Source organism: Bubalus bubalis, chromosome 8 (genome assembly GCF_019923935.1).
Source record: "Bubalus bubalis isolate 160015118507 breed Murrah chromosome 8, NDDB_SH_1, whole genome shotgun sequence".
Classification (NCBI taxonomy): domain Eukaryota; kingdom Metazoa; phylum Chordata; class Mammalia; order Artiodactyla; family Bovidae; genus Bubalus; species Bubalus bubalis.
Genome location: NC_059164.1, coordinates 50181511 through 50200622, shown reverse-complemented (window position 1 = coordinate 50200622; position 19112 = coordinate 50181511). Strand labels below are relative to the sequence as shown.

Genomic DNA, 19112 nt, shown 5'->3' with positions numbered 1-19112 from the left:
GCAAGAGACACAAATGTCAGATGATGTTACTGGATTAAGGGACGAGGAACAGAGATGCATTATAAACACAGAACTCTGGGGACGCATCCTCATGGAGCTGTTTGGTGGAAATAAATGTGAATATGGCCATCAATAGGGCTTCCTGGATGGCTCAGCAGTAAAGAAGCAACCTGTAATGCACGAGACTTGCAGGAGATATGGGTTCAATCCCCGGTCAGGAAGATCCCCTGGAGAAGGAAATGGCAACCCACTCCAATATTCTTGCCTGGGAAATCCCATGGACAGAGGAGCCTGGCAGGCTACAGTCCATGGGGTCACAAAGAGCTGACACAACTGAGTGACTAAACACCACCACCAGCACTATAGATAGATAGCAGTGGCCATCGATAGGGTTACTGTACATCTGTCTAAACTGAGACACCTTTAAGAGTAAAAGGGGGCACTGTTAATGGTTCCATTGGGATGATGGGCATCCACAAGGACTGTATTGGGCCAACTGGGCTATAAACGAGATGCCCTGTAAATCGTGGGCTTCCTACACAGGATCTTCCTGAAAGGACTGAGGACATGAATAAGTGGGCTAGAGAGAAGATTTTGGAACCTCTATAGATTATATTCTGGGGACCAGTAAGATCATTCAAGGGGAAAAGTATAGACTGAGAGGAGAAAAAGGGTCAAACTAGATCCATGAAAGGTGTCAGTGGAAAACACTGGAAAACACGAGAAAGTGCAGATCTTCAGTGAGGGGTGGGAGCACAACTCTGGTTGGCCAAGTTTATGTGAGAATCCTTTAGGATCCTCCCAGTGAGTCATTGGTGGTTAAATTAAGCAAGTGTGCAACACTGGACATTCTGGAATGAGGTTTTAAAAAAGAGCCTTTCCTTTGTCTACACACAGTTGAGTCAATCTGGCCTTTTCAAAAATAATCTTATAAAAATTAAGGGAAAAATAGTCAAGGAGAATCAAAAGCACAAAAAATAAAAGACTCCAAAGAATGGATTTCTATTTACCATGATTAGCATCTAGTCCCAAAGATTTGGTCCAACCTCACAAGTTATCCTGTCTTTGTCTTTTCTAGCCAGGTACCCAACTCTCTGAGACAAGAAAGAATTTTAAGGACTCCTATCATTTTTTTTCTTCTTTGTAGGCATGACCTAGGGAGAGAAAATCTACATTGTAGGGCTCTATGTGGGCCTCTGCACTTAAGATACACACCTCATGCAGACCATCCAGTTAGGGCGGATGCTAGAATGTGGGAGGAAATGCCTGGGATTCACCTGGTTAAGAGCTAAAAAGGCATCAGTCAGTCTACAATCCCAGAACAATGCGAGAACAGCATAAAGATGTCGACAAGAGGACCACTGCCTGACCAGAGGACCACAGGCCTGCTTAGGGATGACCTCTAGGACGGTGGAAACTAAATGACTGGAAAGCAGGTAAAAAGCCGGATGGGAGATCTGGGCTTGGGAAGAGTTATTGTAGAAGCCACAGTTGAAGTTGAAAGACTGGATAAATTCTTAAAAATAGGACTAGGCAGCTAGGATGGCTTGGGAGTTTCCTAGGGTTAAAAAAGAGAAAACAGAAAAAAAACAAAGAAAAAGCCTGATCATCAAATTCAGAAGGGAAGCAAGGAAGGGGCAGTGTTGTGGAAGCCAAGGAGAGGTCTGCATTAGAATCAACATGTTAAACAACCCAGAAAGACCGAGTAAGAACAGGAGTGATAGGTAGCCTCCCGCTTTGGCAATATGTAAGCTAGAGTTATAATCTACTCCTGGACTTACAACATGCAGAGTCCCTCAAATTAAGAATCTGTTGTATGAGAGCTTTGACAACCAGATGCTCAAATCCAGACACTCTCCCTAATCTATTTCTGCTGCAGGAACTTGATGTGTCAAAGTTCTCATGACAGAACACAGAGTTTCACTAAGAAATTCTTCTATCTACGCACACTGAGTGATGAAAACAAGTTTATCCTCAGTGACGAGTTCGGCCGCGCAGTAGTCACAGACCAGCTTTAGAGAGAGCTACTCTGGTTACCAAAGACCAAATGGTGATTTGCATAAATTGCTTAGTCATTGGGAAAAAGACCAAGAACTAAGTGGAAAAAGAACTGACTGAGGAACCTGATCTTCTATGAATTGACTTTGGGGAATTAGTTATGCAATTTCCCAAAACTGAAACTTTTTCATCTGCAAGGCAAGGGGGTTGGAATAGATGAGCTATGTGTCTTCAAGCTCCAAAATCCCACGTTTGTCAGTTGAGAAACATGTGGAAACTGAAGTGATATTCTTGGGTAACAATGGTGCTACTACCTTATGTAGATTGGACACATGTATGCTATGGTAGAAAAAAAAACATACATCTTTTAAGCCCTACTTGTGGTCAGTGTAGAATCTCTTCACCCATACAATGATTAACTCAGGATTGTAATGTATTTTTTCTGAAAACTAGTCTTAGCAACTTAGTTGTGAATAGATTACCTCTCTGGACAACTATCTCAGCCACGATATAAACACTGTATTAGGCAAAGGATGCAAAAATATCTTCCAATACCCATGACTAGGAAGGCAGGCTGAGTGGTATCGTGTGAAGAGTAATGAAACCGGGCAATCTGGTCTCCATTCCCAATGTCTATTCATCTCTCCATAGTTTGAAGTGAAGTTAAGTTGCTCAGTTGTGTCCGACTCTTTGTGACCCCGTGGACTGTAGCCTACCAGGCTTCTCCGTTCATGGGATTCTCTAGGCAAGAATACTGGAGTGGGTTACCATTTGCTTCTCCAGGGGATCTTCCCGACCCAGGGATAGAACCCAGGTCTCCCGCATTGGAGACAGATGCTTTAACCTCTGAGTCACCAGGGAAGTTCCATAGTTTAAATGTCCTAATTGTAATCAAGAAGTAAGCCTGGAAGACAAAGTATCTACTTCAGGGCAAAAAAAAAAAAAAAAAAAAGCCTGTTATTTTGATCTATTATTTTTCTTTGCAGTGTGTCAATGTTGTCAGCTATGCTTACTTTCTAAAATCTCTCTCTTCTTATTCAAAATTTATCTTAAATTCTTAAAATAAGAGACTATTGGAAGAGTCATATTAGACATGAGAAAGAAATTCTATTTCTCTTGACAGAGCATCCACGTTGCCAAGGGCCTGGGAATCCATGAAGATACCATCTTCAGCTATGAAACCACCAGGCCTAATGAGGAGTTCATAAAGGAGGAGCTGAGTGGCACCATAAGCCCCCACCCTAAAGGGTAACTACTCACCCTGGAGGGAGAGCTCCTTTCAGTGATGCTCAGGTTTCATATTTCTTTCTTGCCTTCAGGTTGAGCGCATGAACAACCTACCACTGTCAGTAACCTTTCACATTATACTCCGAGATTTTCTAGAAGAGGGAGGTAAGTCAAAAACCACCCCTGTAACACACATTTTCTCCATCAAATTAGATTCACTGTCCTAGATTAATTATGCCTATTCAAATTTAAGCCTTTCATATTTCCCATCTTTGCCTTCCAAGTACTTTTATGTCAAATGTCATTGCATTCCATTCAAATCAATACACAAATATCAAGCTCATATAATTACTGTAGGTTTTTTTTTTTTTTTTAAAGGATAATCAGGAGTAAACTACTACTACCAAGCAATACCTCCACACTGGACTGACTCATTCCTGTTCCTCACTTGTTTCAAAAACACCCAAGTCCAAGATGAACAGCTTCTGCTCTAGATCATAACACAGGAAGTTACCAACCAGGAGCTCCAAATGCACATTTCTAGCTATTTCCAGATATCTCCATCTGGATGAACATGTCCCAGCATTAAATTCAGCATGCCTAAACCCACATTCTATCTGCTGGATCACAACAACACCTCTTCTTTCCTCTTTCTGGGAACGTAACTATGATCCTTCTATTCATCCCATTCATTCAATGCGTCTAATCTGTCTGCAGTTCTTGAACATTTCTACTCTGTGTCCTCTCTTATGATTTCTACCAGCCTCATCATCTTTCACCTATTCTCCCTCCCTGCCATCAATGTTTTCATAATCCCAAATCTTCTAAATGCCATTGCTCAATCAAGCAACTTAAACTATAGAGCTGATTCTTTTGTTCCTTTGTACAGACTTTTCAACAGTTTTACTCTGTCTAGTAAATAAAACTCAGTGCATCACCGAAGGCCTGTGCCATACTATGAAACTCCTAGTCTTGTCTTCTCACTACTCTTCATAGCTCAACTGGAGCCTCTCTACTTCCATACCATTCCTACTGTTCCCTGCATCTGAACTACTCTCCTCTCCCAGTGATGGGTGACAAATGTAACCCAGCCTGCAAGGCCAAAATCATTTCTATCTCCTCCAGAATGAGTCCTTTCTGAGCCTAATATTCCACAGCTCTGCTCCCTGAAATACGTGCAGTCTGTCTTCCAAAAAATAAGAATTTACATTTTTGTATTGCTCCAAACACATGTCTACTATCCTTGTTTTAAATTTTCTGTGCTTCTTTTATCCTATGCTTGTCTTGTATTTTGCATTCCTGCCACTGAACTAGGAGTTACCTAATCACATAAATGATTCCTACAAATGTTAGCTTCCATAATGCCTTGCACTCAGCTTCCTGATAGCTTTTCATTGTTAAAGCAATATTATTGCTAAAGTGATTTAAATGGAAAAAGAAGCATGAATGGATGGCTTCCTATGTCATGTTATTTCTTTAATAATCACAATCTTTCTCTACTCTAATGAGTGAAATCTAGAACTCTCTCTTATGAATCATGAGACAGCACAGGGAGTGCATAGTCAAGGAGTTGAGAGTACAGGACATGTGTACTTGAATCCTGGTTCTCCCTCAAAATCATTGCATGGCCTTGGTACTAACTCAAACAATCTTGAGGCCTCAATCAATATCCAATTTCTCTTCCTAATTTTACATGAGATAAAATGTCTGGAATTACTCCCATATTTGTTAACAAACTCCAAACTGATTTTTATGACATCTCATATATGCTTGATGGTAAATATCTGCTGGACAAAAAATATAGTTGGTTCTTACTGGAAGCTGATCATTTCCAAAAATGGTGCTGCTCAGTCTCCAATTATTCAAGCAAAATACACTCAGCCAATAGCAGCCAACTTTGCCACTCATCAAATTACAACTGTATAATGAGGCCAGCTGCTACCAGACACACCTTAAAACCCTTTGAAGCAGCAATATGGGCAGCAGTCCAGCCTTCACTGTCAGCATGGTTGATGAGGTCTGCAGGAACAACAGGCTTGGATGTGCCTTCATGATGCTCTTCTTCTTGATCCAAGTCTAAGATGGCCAACCCAGGCTCCTCCTGCAACTTGTTTCCATGAGCTGGGGCTCTATGGTACATAAGAAGCTTGAGGCTGTCCACATTACCAGTGTCCACGGCTGCATGAATTGGTGTCCAGCCATCCTGAAAATAAAACAACCAGGGGGAAAGAGTTGATTACAACATGAATGTTGAGAGCAGTGTTATTTAAAGTCCACATCTAAAGATTCTTGGCCATGGACCACTGAGACAGGAAAAGCAGGCATTCCAATCCTGAATATCATCAATGAGCTAGGTTCTCTCAGACCTCTGTCAATTAGTGCCTTTTCCATAGCTCTGACTCATGTCTGCTATTTTGTAAGAGTTTCTTCTTACACTCGACCATTGGAGTGAGTTGGTACTACCCAGCCTGGTAAATATGCATTATATATGGTAAAACAAAATCTCAACTTAATATTATGAAAGAATGAACTTTAGCATACACATTTTAAAAAATTTATATCCAAGTATAATAAGCCAGTTCTACTTATAGGGAAGTGTGGTAATTCTAGTCATCTTAAAATTTTATGCCACTGATTCCAGAAGGAATGATTCTAGATAATATGGAAAAGGCAGACATAAAGGAAAAACAAAGTCAAATAACTTTATCTATCAGCCTCTATGGACCTCTCTGGAATTGCAGATGGACACTGGTAAATGCAAGCTTAGAAAATGTTCCAACTAAAATATTGGGCCCATTCTCTAGAACATATTACTTTGAAGCCCCAATCATCCACTTAGCTGGTTGCTAGAACAGACTCAGAATTTTTTTTTTTTAGGGTAGCAGTTCTCAAAGTGTGGTTCCCTGATCAGCACCACCTGTGAACTTGTTAGAAATGTAAATTGTTGAGCCTCATCCCAGACCTGCTGCTGCTAAGTCACTTCAGTCGTGTCTGACTCTGTGTGACCCCATAGACAGCAGCCCACCAGGCTACCCCGTCCCTGGGATTCTCCAGGCAAGAACACTGGAGTGGGTTGCCATTTCCTTCTCCAATGCATGAAAGTGAAAAATGAAAGTGAAGTCGCTCAATCGTGTCCAACCCTCAGCGACCCCATGGACTGCAGCCTACCAGGTTCCTCCATCCATGGGATTTTCCAAGCAGGAGTACTGGAGTGGGGTGCCATTGCCTTCTCCCATCCCAGACCTACTGAATCAGAAATCTCAAGGGGCGGGGCCCTGCATTCCGTTTTAGCAGCCCTCTGGGCAACTCTGATGCACTAAAGTTTGACAAACTCTATTCTAAAGAAAATCTTAATCCCCTCTGTAGTCTCTCATTTTTATATAGAGAGGTCTGCCTTCTACTCAGGTATCCATTTTCATTAGATTTTTAAGACTATCATAAAAGAATTGATGATTATTTTGGTGATATGTATTTTGGTTTTATTTTCCCTTTAGCCTATTTTTTTTTTTTTCATTTGGTATTTCATACTGCTACACTAAATTTTTTCCAGTGAATAGAATTGATGCTTTTGAACTGTGGTGATGGAGAAGACTCTTGAGAGTCCCTTTGTCTGCAAGGAGATCAAACCAGTCCATCCTAAAGGAAATCCGTCCTGAAAATTCATTGGAAGGACTGATGCTGAAGCTGAAACTCCAATACTTTGGCCACCTGATGCGAAGAACTGACTCACTGGGAAAGACCCTGATGCTGGGAAAGACTGAAGGTGGGAGGAGAAGGGGACGACAGAGGATGAGATGGTTGGATGGCATCACCGACTCGATAGACGTGAGTCTGAGTAAGCTCCGGGAGTTGGTGATGGACAGGTAAGCCTGGCGAGCTCCATTCCATGGGGTCGCAAAGAGTCAGACACGACTGAGTGACTGAACTGGACTGAACTGAATTGACAGTACACGTCAAAAAAAAATAATGGGGTAGAAGACAGAGAGGAAAACAGACAATAAATGGTAACAATCTACATTTAGACTGAGTCATCTGATAATTTGCTAAAGCTCTTCTTGAATGTTGTGGCTCTTTCTCTGGTTCTATACTTCACATCATCGGAATCAACGTGGCTAAGGCAAGACCATGGCTGGCAGTATCTGGAATATCATATAGTCCTTGGGAGAACCCCAGCCAGGCAAAATGTTTCATAGCTTTTTCTTTGTTGGGCTGTGGATACCTTTCCTTGGGCATCAGCCTTAATTAGGCAATAGAGTGTAAGTGCTCTTGACCTTCCTTATATTACAAAGGCCATGTAATCATTTCAGAAGAACTTAAAATCCTTCATTCCCCTTTGATTTCTTATTAAAAGTTGTGAGAAATAATTAATTATTCCCTTAAGGTCCTTTATCAATTATGCTGTTTATCTCTGTACTTTGGAGCCTCTGTACTTCTAATGATTTCACTCAGTTCATCGACAATTAGCTTGACAGCATGGATTTCTGTGTTCTCTAACTTATAGGATGTGATTTCAATTTTTATGTTGCACTACTTATTTTTCATTCAGATATTGATGTAAAATTCATTCCTTTTTCATATATAAGGTAGAATTTTATAATAAGTATGTGTAATACCACAGATTTCTTAAATATATAAAACAACATGAATAAGAGTAACATTGGACTATTTTCTCAGATTTTCAAAAAATAGAAAGTAAAGAAAAAAAGCTCTAGCCATAGGACTCAATGGAAAATGTCTATACCTAGCTTATATTACATTCCTGATTATACTATTATTTGTGGGTTTACTTTTGAAAACTTAATAAAATCCAGTATCTAAGAGTGACCTTAAAATACATAATATACCTTTCTATCCTAGAAAATTTTAAGGGTGATTCCTGTGAAATGGATGCACAGTATAGTCAATTCTCTATTAACAGAAGAAATCCAAGGTTCAGATAATCTTTGGCAATTAACATGTCTACACTTGTCATTCATCATGAATATGCTATAGGGTGGTAATTATTACACTTTTAACATTCTGGGAAACTGCAGGAAAAAAATTCCTGAGCCCAGTGAAGAGTGGGTCCCATAAACCTGCCAGCTCTTAAATGGGCCCCCCTGAAGAAATGCATGTCAGGGTGTGAAGGGCTGATTCTTGGTCTTCAAGTCTATCATGATAGGATGATAAAGGCCAACTTGGGAGGGCGCATGGAGGAACTTGTTTCAAATGTATTTTTGTGTGCTGAGGCAGAAGTCATATCAAAGGACTCTTCTTGTGAATCAGACTACATTTCTTCAGTTTCTAAATCCGGCTTCACCTGTGCACCCTGTACAGCAGGCAGCAGGACTGTGTGGGACGGAGTCAAAGCTACTTCGGCCTATTAGGTTCCATACTGGACTTCCACACACAGGGCTTCAAGTTCTGAGGCAAATTAGACAATGACCTTGAACTCTGTGAGATGCTGCATAATCTCAGCAAAAACAAAGGTCAGCTCTGTGAGGAATAGTGAGCACAAATAACCTTCCTCTAAGTCCTGCCAATGGGCACTGTCTTGCCACAAATCTGCTTCCTGTTTATACACATTACAAATGAGCACTACTGTGGATGACGACGACAACTCAATGAATGACAGCTGACCTTTGTCGGTGGTTTACAAATCCCTGGTACTACACCGACTACCTCCAAAAAGAAAGGCTAACTAACAAGCTTTGAATAATCAGATGAACAGAGGTCAGACCATGAGGATATAACATATTCAAAGCAAAACAAAACTTTAAACAAAACAAAGCAACCTGTATTTTAACCTATTTTATTTTTTGAACTGCAGAGTTTGCAGACATACTGTAATTAGAGGACAAAACACAAAATACAGGTACTCACCCTGGTTTTTACACTTCGGTCAGTTCCAGCTTCCAACAAGAGTTTAATACATTCTTTATTTCCATTTTTACAGGCCAGGTATAGAGGTGTCTGTCCTCCATCAGCAGCATGATTAATATTAGCATCATATGCAATTAATAATTCTACACACCTAAACACAACAGTATGATTAATTATATACAAACTTGGTTTGACGTCTGAAGTACCACCTGACCAAGATATTAAAAAGAGCCAATACTGCTAGAGGAATTCTGCATCTTTATTTATTACATGAATTATTATATATATAATCTCAATTATTACTGGTCTTATTATATAGATACTATTTTAAGAAGGCTGGAAGATATTTTAATTACTCCCATGAAAATTTAAAACAACAGCTTTGATCAAGGGTGAATACCTGGTTTATGACACTTCTCTGTAAACAACCTATAAAAGTAGAGTCCTTGGAATATGTTTAACTGTGCTTGACATATATATTATTTGTGGTTCAAAATAGTTTGAACCTTGAAAAGAGTCAGGCTGCTGAGTCATTCTGAGATTTTCACTTGAGAAAATAATTATAAATAGCGCAGACAGCAGGGCACCATGTGCCTCCACTATAAAAGGCAGGGAGACGGAGGAAAGGGCCGTTTGGGGGAGAAAAGGCAGCAAAGGCTGTTTTGCCCCCCTGAAATGGGGCTAGTTTACAAGGAAAAAAGACACAGTTCAGCAGAAATACATTGCCCTGAGAATCAGGAAGGACAGCAATGAGGTGAATTCAAGACTTCATGGCACTTAGGAACTGACTACAGTTTGCAAAATTAGATGAGAATAAATTTAGAAAAGAGGAATAAATCATAACCCAATGAAGAAGCAATGAACATCTTTGGGTTTTTGCTCCGAGGCAAGCTTTCTCTTGGCTTCCTTTGGCAACATTCTATTTGTTTATACATTAGAAAAAATAAGTTACATATTGATGTGTATCTCATATACATTTAAATTAACCAAGCCTCCCTGCCTTTCCCCGGGTTCTCCCTTTTTGCAATCCATCCATGCCTCCATTCCCATGACTGCTACACTATCCAAGCAAGTAGCCCTACAGATTGCCTACTGGCAGTAAAGGCAAAAGTGTAGTCCAGAAGAAGAGTCTTTCCTGGAGGACTCAGAATACATGCAAAAAGGCAGCAGCAAAATCAATAGTTCTGATCATCAATAATAAATTCAGAGTGATGAGACATATGTTCAACATGTAGAAAAAAAGTAATACATATATTAAGGATGCATTTTGAACTTTTAAAAATTCATATTTACAAAAGAATGACAGCAGTGTGAAACTGAAAAACCTTATGTCAAGAATTCTGAGATTTGTTAATTGCTTAATGCTAATTAATGTTTGTTAATGAAACATTTCTGTTCGGATGGTAAAAGTTAAAATTTGGAAACAGCTTTCATTCTCTGCAGACTACCATTTCAGCACAGGCAAAGAAAGCAATTTAGCTATATTCCATCAATATTATTAAAATATCACTTGATTACAAAAAGTTATCTCTATTCAACTGACTTATTTAAGCAACTGAAGAAATCACTGCTAAATTTATGTATATTCTGATTACAGGCTCTTTTTGATTTTGTGCTCTAACTTCTTTAAGCATGTAAGTTCCTGCTTCAATTTTTTTTTAAAAATGATAAAGCAAGGTGCATACTCGAACAATTTATAATAATAAATAACGTGTGTGTGTGTGTGTTGAGGTGGTGGAAAATAGTGAACAATGAAGTGTGTAACAATCCATTACATAACCACATATACAGTTGACTGTCCATATGTGCAGGTTTCACATTTGTGAGTTCAACCAACCCCAGATGGAAAATACTTGGAAAAAAAATCCTAGGAAGTTACAAAAAGCAAAACCTGAATTTGCCACATGCTCGCAGCTATTTACATAGCATTTACATTGTATTAGGTATTATAAGTAACCAGAGATGATTTAAAGTGTACGGGGAGGGGGGGATGTGCGTAGATTATATGTAAATACTGCAGCATTTTATATAACAGACTCAGAGTATTCTCGCATTGTGGCATCTGTGGGTGGTCCTGGAACCAATCCCCCACAGACAGGAGGGATGACTTTATGTTGATAGGCTAAAAATAATCTTCCTCTTCGGAAGCAAGTTCATTCACACGAGGTTTGGAAACAGCATATTCCTCTTCTTCACTTCCCAATATACAACTATCTATTATTAAGAAGAGCAAATTTAGGATCCTCCTTTGCATTTAAATTCTCAAAGATGTTTAGTTGAATTTACTTGCCAAAGGATCTTAAGTACTAGTTTACACATTCCGCCAGAACTAAAATATATGTGCAAATCATAAAGAGGCTCTTTTCATGAGGGGGGGGGGGGGGAGGATTAAGAGCATCACTTACTTGAAATGTCCCTGAGCAGCTGCAGCACACAAGGGTGTGAAGCCATTTTTATCAGCAGCATTGACTTGGGCTTCTGCATTCAGCAGCAATCTCACACAGTCTATGGATTTTAATAGAAAGCCATTTTAATTTCCCACTTAGATTCACCATGAGCCAAATTCTATACAGGCTGTAGACAGATACTAACCCCAAGGGACCTCTCTCATGCACAGCTCATCTGACATTTCTTTCAGGGTCGATATAAGATTCCACAGGCTATTATGAAGGAAAAGAAGCCTCTTTCCCCCAGGATCATATACCCCAGACTCATCAACTAAGACAAGGTTTCTTTCATTTTTGGGGGGCGCCTGGGGGAAGAGTGACTGATGAGTGAAAGAAGAGTCGTATGTCAGAGAATGTTTTACCAGGTTTTTCCATCAGACAATCCCAGAAAAAAATGTTACTGGATGGAAAATAAAATTATTTGACTAAACTGAAATACCATTCTTGGTATTTAAATAGTTAAATCTTACTTTCTGGTGTTTAATTTAATCATTAAAATGCTTTCATGTTGTGGTTATCTTAGACTTAACTCCCTGAATGAATATTAAGGAGAACCTCCAGAAAGTCACCAGACTCAGGCATGAATACCACTTAGACCTACGTTCCACATGTTATTTACTAGACCGCATTTCTCTATATTAGAGGAAATTCCTACTGTACTTTGGAAGAAGTACTCCAAAATAGTTTTAAAATAATGAGTTCTCATACTGTAGTTCCCTAGAATCTTCTATGCAGCCCACTGGAACACACTGAAGCTCTGAAACTTCCAAGAAAGCCACATTATGTGAATTCACCAAGGATCACATGGCTTATATATGCCTACTGTCTAACTTTGCATTTGCCATCAGATCATGTCTTTATCTGCACTATTGTTATGTTTTAGTATATTGGACTATAAGATTTGCTTTTTAAGGAACAAGATTAATCCCCCAACTTCATCAATATGTCGTGTATAGTTGCACAACCTCTCAGTTCTCTTAAAAAATTCAAATAACTATAAATTGGTTCTAACTACAGAACAATTTCAGACCCATGACCTTTCCTAACTACTAAAACTTTCCCTCACTGCAGCATATGCTAAAGCCCTACGGCTTTACTTTCACAGACATCAGCCATTTCTAAGAGACAAATTAGGGCTATTTTGTCCTGGCCAAAGCGACCACAGATGGGGGCTTTATTCAAAATGTGTTTTACAGTTACTAGACCCCAAACTTCTAGGCACACAATACATTGTACTGTGCATAAAACAAAGACAACTTTTTGCTAGCTGCAAAATTTTACATTGTTACTGAACTGTCCAAATTGGATTTTTAAATGTTTACAAAACTTTATATCATGTAGAAAAAGTTTTTTATTTCACCTGGAAGAAAAAATGTGAAATAATAATTTTGCTCATAATAATGGCTACAGTGCTTTTAATTCTTCATCCTTTTGCAAGAGGGTGATACAGTGAAGTAAGAAGGTACCATCTTTACCTGTATGTCCATTCTTAGCAGCAGAATACAAGGCAGAATGGCCATCTTCACAGGAGTAATTAATGTCCAGTCCTTCTTCATTAAGCAGCATTGATAATAAAGTGACATTTCCCTGGGCAGCAGCTTGCTGAAGAAGGGTGGGCCTGCCAGCCAGGGGGGCAGGACCACCACTCATTAGCAAAGGGGTTAGGGAGGGTGACCAGCCTGTGGGTTAAAGTGACCCTAGTTAGAGAGTAGGAGCAAGGATAAGAGACAGATATTAACCATTCCTTTCCAAATTACACACACACAGACACACGAACACATACCCTAGAGGATTATGTGGTTTCTAATATGACCAATCTGTTAATATTTACTTTAGCATAAATCTGTACTGTTATTTCAATCTTATATCTGTTGCTAGTTAAATTAATATATATAGTGACAAATTATTTTTAGTTGTCAGTCTTGTACAGATAAGTGTTAAAGTGGTGATTGGTTTCAGGAAACAAGAAGGCTGTCTTGTTTTAAAAGTTCGAGCTCCTCCTCAGGATTCCAAAACAAACTGAATTTTAAAACTATGTACAGATTTTCTCAGTTTTGTTATTAACTGAAAGATATCTTTAGGCACAAGATAGAAATAATTCTAAAAAATAGAAAATTTCCTTTTTTCTACAACGTTTCCAAAGTACTTAATTTATAAATTTTATATAAACCATTGAGATGGACCAAATACAGTGAAGGAATATTTACATTCTTTGAATTCCTTTATTTGGGAAGAAAAATAGTGGGCAGCCAACTACTATTAAGTATTAAGAACTAATAGAAGCACAACATATATAGAATATACCAGCACAAATATTCAATACACAAAGGAAGACTATATCATCTGGCCATCTTCACATTTTGTACCAAAAACTTTTAATCAGCTAACGAAACAGGACACTCTACCATATAATTTTAACAAAAGTCATAAGAGTTATCATAGTTAGGATTTTCATCAGTATTTAGCAGCTTTAGAAGAGAATCTGTTAAGTGTGTGAAGTCGGCTGCATATAGCATGGAAAATTTTCTGAATTCTTCCTTGATCAAAAGGCTGTAAAAACAGTAAAGTAAAAATGTTTATTTAATGTAATATATAGGTATTTAGTGTATTTTAGGCTTAAATATAGTTAACTTTCAAAATAAGTCATTTTTCCTTCTTCCTTAAAATCTGAAAGTAAAGCCCCAAAAATCTGAAAGTAAAGTTGATGTGTATATGGGGGTATGTGTGCACATATTCACTCCTGGGGTACACTTTCTACATCTGTCTAGTAACAGTCTCTGTAGTTAAGATACAGTGATAGACCTTTACTATGCCCTGCATCTTTACTACCTCGGTACCAGGATAATATTCTGAGTACATGGGTGTTATATTAATACATAATAAACTTATCATTGAATCTTAAATTACTGACTTTAAATTATTTCAGTAAAGATTAAAAAGATGAATATCAAAGTATTCCTCAGAACTTTAAAAATTCTTCAGAAAAACACCAAAGCAGTTTCTACAAATGAAACTGACTGCTTATTAGAAACTGGATATTACATCTTCAATTATTTGGATCTCTGGGTAATTTATTGCTTTTACTCAGACTATAATAACATCAAAATTCAAATGCTCATAAAATTAGATATTTATCTAAACTTTATGATATTTTCCCATTGATATTCATTAGCTCTTCTTACAAAAGTAACATTTTTTACTTCATACTTACAAGAAGGCTCCTCTCTGGTACATTTTACCTTTTGTATTTTCTTAAAAACAAACAAAAAAACAAGCCCACAAAAATTAAATCAGTACTTATTAGAAATGGATGATAAACAGAGAAATTATAAATACCCAGGTATGAAACCTGGACTGCAAAGCAAGCACAAAGGCAATCCGAGGGCACTGGCATGTGCTTCTCTGCGGAACAGGAGGGACCACCCCACACTCTTGTTTGTCCAGCTCCCCCGCCTTCCTTCCTCCCAACCTCCAGCCCCATCCCCTCGCTCCCTCAGTATCTCCAACTCAAACCGGGGGTGGGGGCGGTCCTCAGTTCTCCACATCCTTTAAGGAATATGAACAGGTACATATTAAATAGTTTGCCATTCTTTTGAGTTTTGTTTTCAGTTTTCTTTTTTTTCAGATGATTCTAGCCATTGGAGACAATTAAAATATAAATATATTTTAACTGTTTTTATGGAAATATTCAATTATGGATATAATTTCCTGGGAAACCTGATTTCTAATGCTAAGCTATCTTAAAGACAAAATATTTTATTCAAAAATTTTCTCAATCTTTAGACCACCCAAGAATCTTATAGTTCTGTAATATAAAGACTCCAGAAGAATATATATCAATTCTCTTATTTTCTTCTTTTAAATATATTGAAAAAGTCTTTAAAAATGAAAATCGCTTTATAAATACCAAGTATTCGTAAAGTTTAAAAATTCTTAAATGTATTCTTAAGTACATTTTTTATCTCCACTACCACTTCCAATTTTCTCCAGGCTCAGGAAGCTTTAATTACTATAATAAATCCTGTTATAAATATGGGAAAAATAAAACTTCACCATGAGACTTTGTTCATGTGCAATTCCCCACAATGATCAAAATTATAATATTTAGTTGACTGGTTAAGTAATGGTTAAGTAATGCCTGAACAGACCTGCAGTCATATAGCTACTTTAATGATGCTAGAAAAAGGTCATTCAGCTACAGTGTCATATGCAAACATTAGTACAAGTGAGCATCTTGTAGAACATGCAGTGATGAAGGGAACAGACAGAACGTGCAATAGCAGAGGAGTTGACAACAGCTTCCGGCATCAGCTTCAGAGTGTGGAGAAGGTTAATCTCATTCATAGCTCAGAGGGATCTCATTTTCTGACTTAGTCTTTAAGCCAATCAAACATGGAGAAGAATTTTTTAAATGCATGTTTACCTACGGAAAAAAATCTGAACCAAATCAAGTAAAATGTATCAAACAACTTTTTTAAGAAAAAGGAAAAAAAAAAAATTCCAAGGGTATGGAAACTCAGTTGCCCGGAGTGATTTTTGGTTTAGGCTTCTGTTCATCTAACAATTAATGTGTCCGTGTGACAAGTTCAGGAGCAGCAAGAAGTTCTAATCTGTTTGGAACTTTAAATTCTAAAAATTTTGAATTATTTAAATTTTACTTAAATAATAAAACTTTTAACATTTGGCCATAAAGTGTTATTTAAAAATTTTACATTTGGCTCTAAAAGGGCTAACTGAGTTAATGTACAAAACAATTCATCAAAGTGATATCTTTTGTCACTGCAATTCTCTTCAGTGCTTTAACTTAAACATAATTGTTTATCATAGATATAAGCTGACGTAGAAATGTAGATTTTTAGGGTTTCAAAGACAATGGGATCTAGATTTCCAAGAAGGGAGAGGTACTGAACTACTACTTGAAAAATTCAACAGGCAAGTTTAACACATCTTTTTGGTTTGGACTATTATTACTTTTGGTTCAGTGCTTTCATTTTTAGATGAAAAAACTAATGACTCAGAGAGAATCTGCTCTTTAGGGTAATACCTAGAAAGGAGCAGAAATGGACTAACACTGCCTCTTTACACGCAGCCCAGTGCTCTTTTCACCACTGACCCTGCAGCACACATCCCCCCATGCACATTTGGGAGGTGCATGTGTCCCCGTTTCCTACTCTATGATCACAATGACATTAGTAACTGTTGACCAGATGAAAACCCTTCAATGAGCCTATGCTTTGGAGAGGTACATGCTCACCCAGGCGAGGCAGATTAAGAAGCAGGATGGAGGACACTCTGGTGCTTCCCAAGTTGCAATGGGCATGGCAGCCAAAAGGGGGGCATCTAAGTGGAAAGAGAGTTGAAATCTTCTACCTTATTCACAAAGTTTCTGTTGACCTACATCCACAGCTGAGTTAAACACCCCAACTATGCAACTATAATAACATTTCTATCTCCCCTAGTAGACTGAATGTTCAGCAAATGCTTGCTGATACCTAAACAAATTCCACTGCCTTTTTCCTCCTAATAAACTACATCTTCTAATCAAATGACATGGAAGGCCGTTATGCCACCAAAGGTAACCTTGCAGTGGTCAAACTGCAAAATCAGAGAAGAGAAAATGAGGAACCAGTTTCATGGATCTTCTGTGACTGCTGTTTTTTTGGTTCTACAATTTATTCTCTCTTGCTTTCTACACACAAGCAAGGGCTTTTTTTTTTTTTTTTTTTTTTTCAGAGGAGCTATGATTCTTTTATCCAAAATCCTTGACAGGTCATTTTGGTGAATATATAATGGACTAGAATTCTAGGACTCCAGAGGTTAACTTACATGCTGCTGACAAAACATTCTTCAGTCATGGATCCTGATTTTAAAGCTTTTCCACTGAAACCAAAGGGCTCTAGGAGCTGAACCCTGGAGCACAGTAATAACCCAGGCAGCCACGGGCAAAGCATCAGGGTACAAAGCAAAGATGGCTTTGCATTTTTTTTAAAGTGACAAAATTTACATATCACAGGAAGTGTTTTGTGTTTTACAGTCCATGCATTTACGTCAACAACACTACCAGGGCTCCAAACATTTTTGGAACTTGTGTTGTGAGTACCTTACGTCCATACAGCACATTCTCTGACGCTCCTGAATACTAGCAAAAATTCCTCCTTTGAGGGTAGATTTAACTTGCTGGAAAAGGGCCATGAGAAAGGCCATCCAGTTCAATAGTATCATTTTGGATTAAAAAATAAGATATCACAAAGCAACACTGAAGTCAATTCTAAAGCAAATTTTCAAAATACAAGCAGTAATAGTACCTCTATTTATTCATCAGTCATGCTGCTCTAAGCTCAATACCACGTTCTTTGCATGTTATGATATTAAATCCTAACAGCCACATTCCCCAATATGCACAGCATAACTCCATATGAAGGATGAGAAAATTTGCTCAGTTCAAGAAAAATCACCCAAAACACAGAGCTGTAAATGCCAGAGCCTAGATTCCAATGCAGACCTAACTAACAGCAAAGCCATGCTGTTTCCAATTTCCAATTTTGCCCCTTAATGTATGAACCTAACTTCTCAAGGAATTGACTATTTAGGAGACAGCTTATAACTGGATAAATCAGTCTTGTTACACTGCTCTCACTACCTGATAATTAGCAAGTACAGTGCTACCTTCTTTTCTTATTCCTAAGCTTCTCCCTAAATCTTAAAAAAAACACAGCTCAAATCTTCCTTTAATTCTTAAAAGTTCTCTCTCATTCAGATCCAACAGCCTCTGCTAAGCACTAGCATCCTGGGGTAGGAGAGACCCTGCAAAGTTTCATCAAAACTTTGGCACTGTAACATTATTTTAGAGCCACTTTTAGTCAGTGAAGAACAAATGCCAATAAAAAGCAATGCTTCCTTTAGCACTATAAAACAAAAAGGGAAAAATCTAGTTCTTTATCAACTCGTTGTTCAAGAGTCCCAGATTCAGTGACTTTATAAACCACATCTGCAATGGAAACCTCCAATACAGCCCATGTGCTATGTTACCCATCTGTGCTTAAGTGTTAGCGCCAAAGTAAAACAACTTTTGAAGTAAACTTTGAACAGAGGTTTATAAACACACACACTATTTTTGAGGTTAAAAAAGGCAACACCAAACTGATATTAAAACAGAATATACCAATTACAGAACACCTCTAATCAATGTGATAATCCAAAGTAGACTGTAGTGTTAATAACTACCTGAAAGCATTCTTTCAAATAAGCCATCTCAGAAGGGGTAGAATTGAACACATAACTGTCTGGAGATGGCTAATAGTGAAATCTTGTGAGATAAATATTTAATAAGAAGGATGAGTCTTTCCTCCCATGGAAATGCTTCAGTTTCTCTAAATTAATGGTCTCCGTGTGCTCCAAACCACCGCTTTCAGGTTATTTTTAAAAGAAGAAAGCACTCAGCATAACAAAACCGCAATTCATATAGCAAGATGAATCACCATACCCTGGAGCCTTTAAAGAAAATCACACACAAAAAAAAAGAAGGGAAAGAAATAGAAAAAAAAGTATCAGATTAAAAAAAAAAGTTTTAAGGCAATG

At 38.0% G+C, this 19112-nt stretch overlaps 1 protein-coding gene across 6 annotated transcripts in view; it reads right to left on the bottom strand.

Annotated features, from left to right (window-relative positions):
* CTTNBP2 (cortactin binding protein 2) overlaps positions 1–19112 on the bottom strand; it is a 474139-nt gene that overhangs the window by 66287 nt on the left and 388740 nt on the right. For 5 of the 6 annotated variants that reach the window (XM_044946625.2, XM_044946624.2, XM_006071487.4 and 2 more), the window contains 4 exons: positions 13010–13213; positions 11493–11592; positions 9088–9238; positions 5177–5428 (listed from right to left, as the gene is read on the bottom strand). In XM_044946625.2, the coding sequence (XP_044802560.2) occupies positions 5177–5428; positions 9088–9238; positions 11493–11592; positions 13010–13213 (707 nt within the window). Of the gene's footprint in view, positions 1–5176; positions 5429–9087; positions 9239–11492; positions 11593–13009; positions 13214–14745; positions 19092–19112 lie in introns of those variants that run through there. The other variant, XM_044946626.2, reaches the window with a different exon arrangement.